The sequence below is a fragment of the Protobothrops mucrosquamatus genome, unplaced genomic scaffold (genome assembly GCF_001527695.2).
Source record: "Protobothrops mucrosquamatus isolate PMUCROS unplaced genomic scaffold, P.Mucros_1.0 scaffold10482, whole genome shotgun sequence".
Classification (NCBI taxonomy): Eukaryota; Metazoa; Chordata; class Lepidosauria; order Squamata; family Viperidae; genus Protobothrops; species Protobothrops mucrosquamatus.
This window is the reverse complement of record NW_015396268.1, coordinates 3,507-7,447: the sequence shown is the minus strand read 5'-3', so window position 1 is coordinate 7,447 and position 3,941 is coordinate 3,507. Positions and strand designations below refer to the sequence as shown.

The 3,941-nt window shown below is 37.6% G+C and overlaps 1 protein-coding gene across 1 annotated transcript; it reads right to left on the bottom strand.

Annotated features, from left to right (window-relative positions):
* Window positions 1-462: 462 nt before the first annotated feature.
* On the bottom strand, window positions 463-3,273 carry LOC107301174 (peptidyl-prolyl cis-trans isomerase FKBP1B-like). The gene is made up of 2 exons (XM_015830434.1): window positions 3,163-3,273; window positions 463-1,073 (listed from the first exon to the last, which is right to left on the bottom strand). The coding sequence occupies exons 1-2, from the start codon at window positions 3,271-3,273 to the stop codon at window positions 945-947; spliced, it is 240 nt and encodes a 79-aa protein (XP_015685920.1). The 3' UTR covers window positions 463-944.
* Window positions 3,274-3,941: the final 668 nt, after the last annotated feature.

Below are 3,941 nucleotides of genomic sequence, written 5' to 3'. Positions count from 1 at the left end.
CATACTAAGCCACAGCAAACCATATTACGTCTCACTATAATGAATACATCCCATCTACTATTCAAGAAGGAAGAATCAGTTATGGGGAAGACTCAGGAAGCAAAAGGGGCTATTCTTTCTTCATGATGCCATCTTTTTATCTTTGAGGTATAAATTCCCACTTCAAGTGCTACCTTAGGAAGTTCCTTAACCTAAAGAAGATGACAACTAAATTGGAATTTGGAGCAGATTTCTCTGTAACGCTTCAGAGGATCTGGAAAATTGTATGGCTCTTGATATGCAGTCTTTGAAGTGTACTGATAGGGAATTGGCATAATTCAAATCTAAGCAACTTTATATTTGGATTTATGGACTGCATGGCTTTGGTTGGTAAGACTGATCCATTCAACAGCCTCAGAAATAATAAATCTTGGCTCTGTGGTAGTTTAAAACAAGAGAAAGTCAGCAGGGATAAAATATCAATATTTTATTATTCTGGAAAGTTTTCACATGTGTTACTTAAAACAGCCGCAAGTGGAACAGCTTGAGAAAAAAGTGGCAGCGCAGGTAACTTGATTTGGCTAATGCCCACTTGTGTACACAATGTACACATGTTTTCTGAGCACCGGTGTTCCTTTAGTGGATTATAAGGCAGTGGTTGTTCAATAAGTAAAATCTGTATATAGTTTTCAATTATATATAATTCTAATCACAATTTTGAAACTTCACGTGCAAAATAAAATTTACAACTTCCATTCCATAGCAAAGAAGCAACTAACTGAACAAATACCAATAATCAGTTTTTTTTAAAAAAGAGGGAAAGGAAGTAGGGAAAACAACTTCATAAGCATTATTGGCATGACAACTTGAGTGAAGATAGAAATTTCAGTGAGATTTCTTCCATTAAAAAGAATGGGGGGAAAAACACTGATTAACAGGTTTTTTAAAAATTATTAGTCCCAATTTTATTCTATCCTGAGCAGCTCCACATCAAAAATCAAAGTAGCATTTGGTGGGATAACTCCAGGATGACCTGTTGTTCCATATGCCATATCAGGTGTACAAGTGAGCTTTGCCCTTTGTCCAAGGCTCATCTGGCATTAGATGGTATCAAATGAAAAAGAGAGAAGAAAAAGTTAAAAAAAAATGTTGAGAGTCAAATGTCCCAGCATGTATCAAGTTTTAAAACTGACAATAACGGCTGAAGTTACAAGTTTCTATACATCAAATCATGAGATCAAGATGTAATTCATATCGCCAAATTTATTTCCTACCATTTTGAACCACAAAATACTTCAAAATTGTAAGCCTAATATATATATATTTAGGATTCTTAAAGCCTCATCGCCACTATCCCCAGATCAGAATCTCATGCCCATTCATCTATCAACCCAGCGTTCAGGGTCAAACACTATAGGAAGAATATAGCAATTGGCAATGGTACAAAAGGATACTCAGGCCCACTTCATTTCCATTGTAAAACTAAAAAAGTTTTCAAATTCTCAGATGAATGCTCTGGTGGAAGAGGTTAACTGATGTGGTAAAATCTACTTTAATAAACACTTGGTAGTCCATCTGAGTTAGTCTGGTCTAGTGGTTAAGGCATCAGGCTAGAAACTGGGAGATAGTGAATTTTAATTCCACCTTAGGCATGAAAGCTGGCTGGGTGACTTTGGGCCACTTCCTCTCTCTGAGCCCAACTCACCTCATAGGCTGATGTGGGGAAAATAAGAGGAAAGTATGCTGGACATGTTTTGTCGCCTTGAGTTTTTTTGTAAAAATAATAATGGTGGAATACAAATAAATAAATCTTAGGACTAGGGAACAAATGAAGCCATCAAAATGATTAGGTTTAAGATAGCAGGCCACATTAGTTGCAATGTTCCCTTCATCATTTTGATAAAAGTAGTAAATTCCAGTGGATGCTCCTGTTTGGCTGGGAATTTGGAAAAAACCTCACTAAGAAGACAACGGGAAAGCACTGCCATACAGGTAGTCCTTGACTTGCAGCCATTTTAGTGACAATTCGAAGTTACAACGGCACTGAAGTAACTGGCTTTCACATTTACAGCCGTTGCAGCATCCCCATGGTCACCTGATCAGAATTCGGGCACTTGGCAACTGGCATGTATTTATTGACGGTTGCACCATCCTGAGTCATGTGATCACCATTTGCAATCTTCCTAGCCGGCTTCTGACAAGCAAAGTCAATGGAGGAAGCCAGATTCGCTTAACAATTGAAATGATTCAATTAACAACGGTGGCAAAAAAGGTGGCAAAATGGAGCAAAACTTACTTAAAAACTGCCTTGCTTAGCAACAGAAATTTGGGGCTCAATTGTGGTCATAACTCAAGGACTACCTGTATTATTGCAAAAAAAAAAAAAAAAGACTGATTGACAGGAAAGAGATTTTATCTTTGTGAGCCATATTCATTTAAATTTAATTTTGTATACAAGCCACTAGGTGGAGACAACAGGTAGCTGTTAGGAGCAACTACCTACAGAAGTGACTAAGAAGTTTGCTCTTATATGTAAATATTAGCAAAATTAAACAGGACCCTTACTTCCTTGTAGAAGAGGGTATTCTAAGTTGCCTACATAAAGAAAGTGGGAAGCAGGGCAGCTCATATTAGGCAAAGTAAATACTCTGCTGCTGTCAATTTAGTTAACTTTTCTCAATTAGTACAGAATAGCCTAAATTCATAAGGCACTTCAAAGTTCATTTGGAAAACTTTAAGGGATGCAGAAATGGTGCATGGGTGATTCAGGTTTCTAAGCTTACCTTTTATTCTCTTCAGAAGTGTTTCATATGAAATTGTGATCCCAAAAGTAGAAGCAGGGGTGAAATCAAGCAATCATAGGAACAAAAGGGGGGAATTATATAAAATAGAGGAGAATCTGAGCAGAAAACCCAAGGAAAAAAGCAAAAACATTAGGGTTATCTAATGCTTATCTGAAGCATCCTGTTGAGTACACTGAATTTACTTAAAAGTAAACATGCCTTAGGAGTAACAATGTCAGGGGCTAAAATGTAGTTGTTTACCTATCTGTACTAATTGTAACACACCAACACATACATTGCAGAGATTCTAAATTCATACCCTTTTTTTCCTCTTTCATTTATGACAGTGTTAGCATTATTACTGTGGCTTTTTCTGCTCTGAAAACATAAATTCTCTTACCTGTGCAGCTCCTTCTTCAAATCCTTTAATGACTTCTTGTCTACCAATTTTGAACCTGAAAGGCTTGTTTCGATCTCGGGAGGAATCAAACTTCTTTCCATTCTGCAGCATTCCTGTCAAAGCAACATAAACATTTCCTGTTCTTCTCAGGCCTGAGTTAACAACAGGAAGATGCTTACCTGAGTCTAAACAAAATGGACAAGTTTATCACAAGGGAGACTGGGAACGGGGTACGCTGAAGCCTAGTCTAACAGATCAACTAACAGAGGGCCAAGCTGGGATTAAAAGGGAGTTGAGATCTCAAGACAGTGTTTCTCATCCTTGGAAACTTAAAAGTTGTATGGACTTCAACTCCCAGAATTCCCCAGTCAGTCCATACTACTTCAACTTGCCACGGTTGAGAAAACTGGCCCAAGGAATTTTGAAGACTGTAGGTAGGAAAGGTTGGTGGCATCTACAGTAGTAGCAGCCAGTCCTGCTTACAATATAGCCAAAAATATTGGTATCTCTCTACCTTTCCCCTTATTTACAAGAATATGTCACCTATACATCAGAATCAAAGTATCTGCTCTGTGGATTAGGGAAAAAAGAATGGAATGGTGGATGCCATTTATTTGTGTCAGTCTAAACTTATTTCAGGGCAAATTAGAATCCTTTAGGGAAAAGTGGAAGGGTACCCATACTTTTGGGCACTGCATCAATATATATACAGTCCCAGGTCAATTAATGCTAGGCTACATATCATGCACTTTTTTTTCTTGTTTGATTTAACTTTCCCT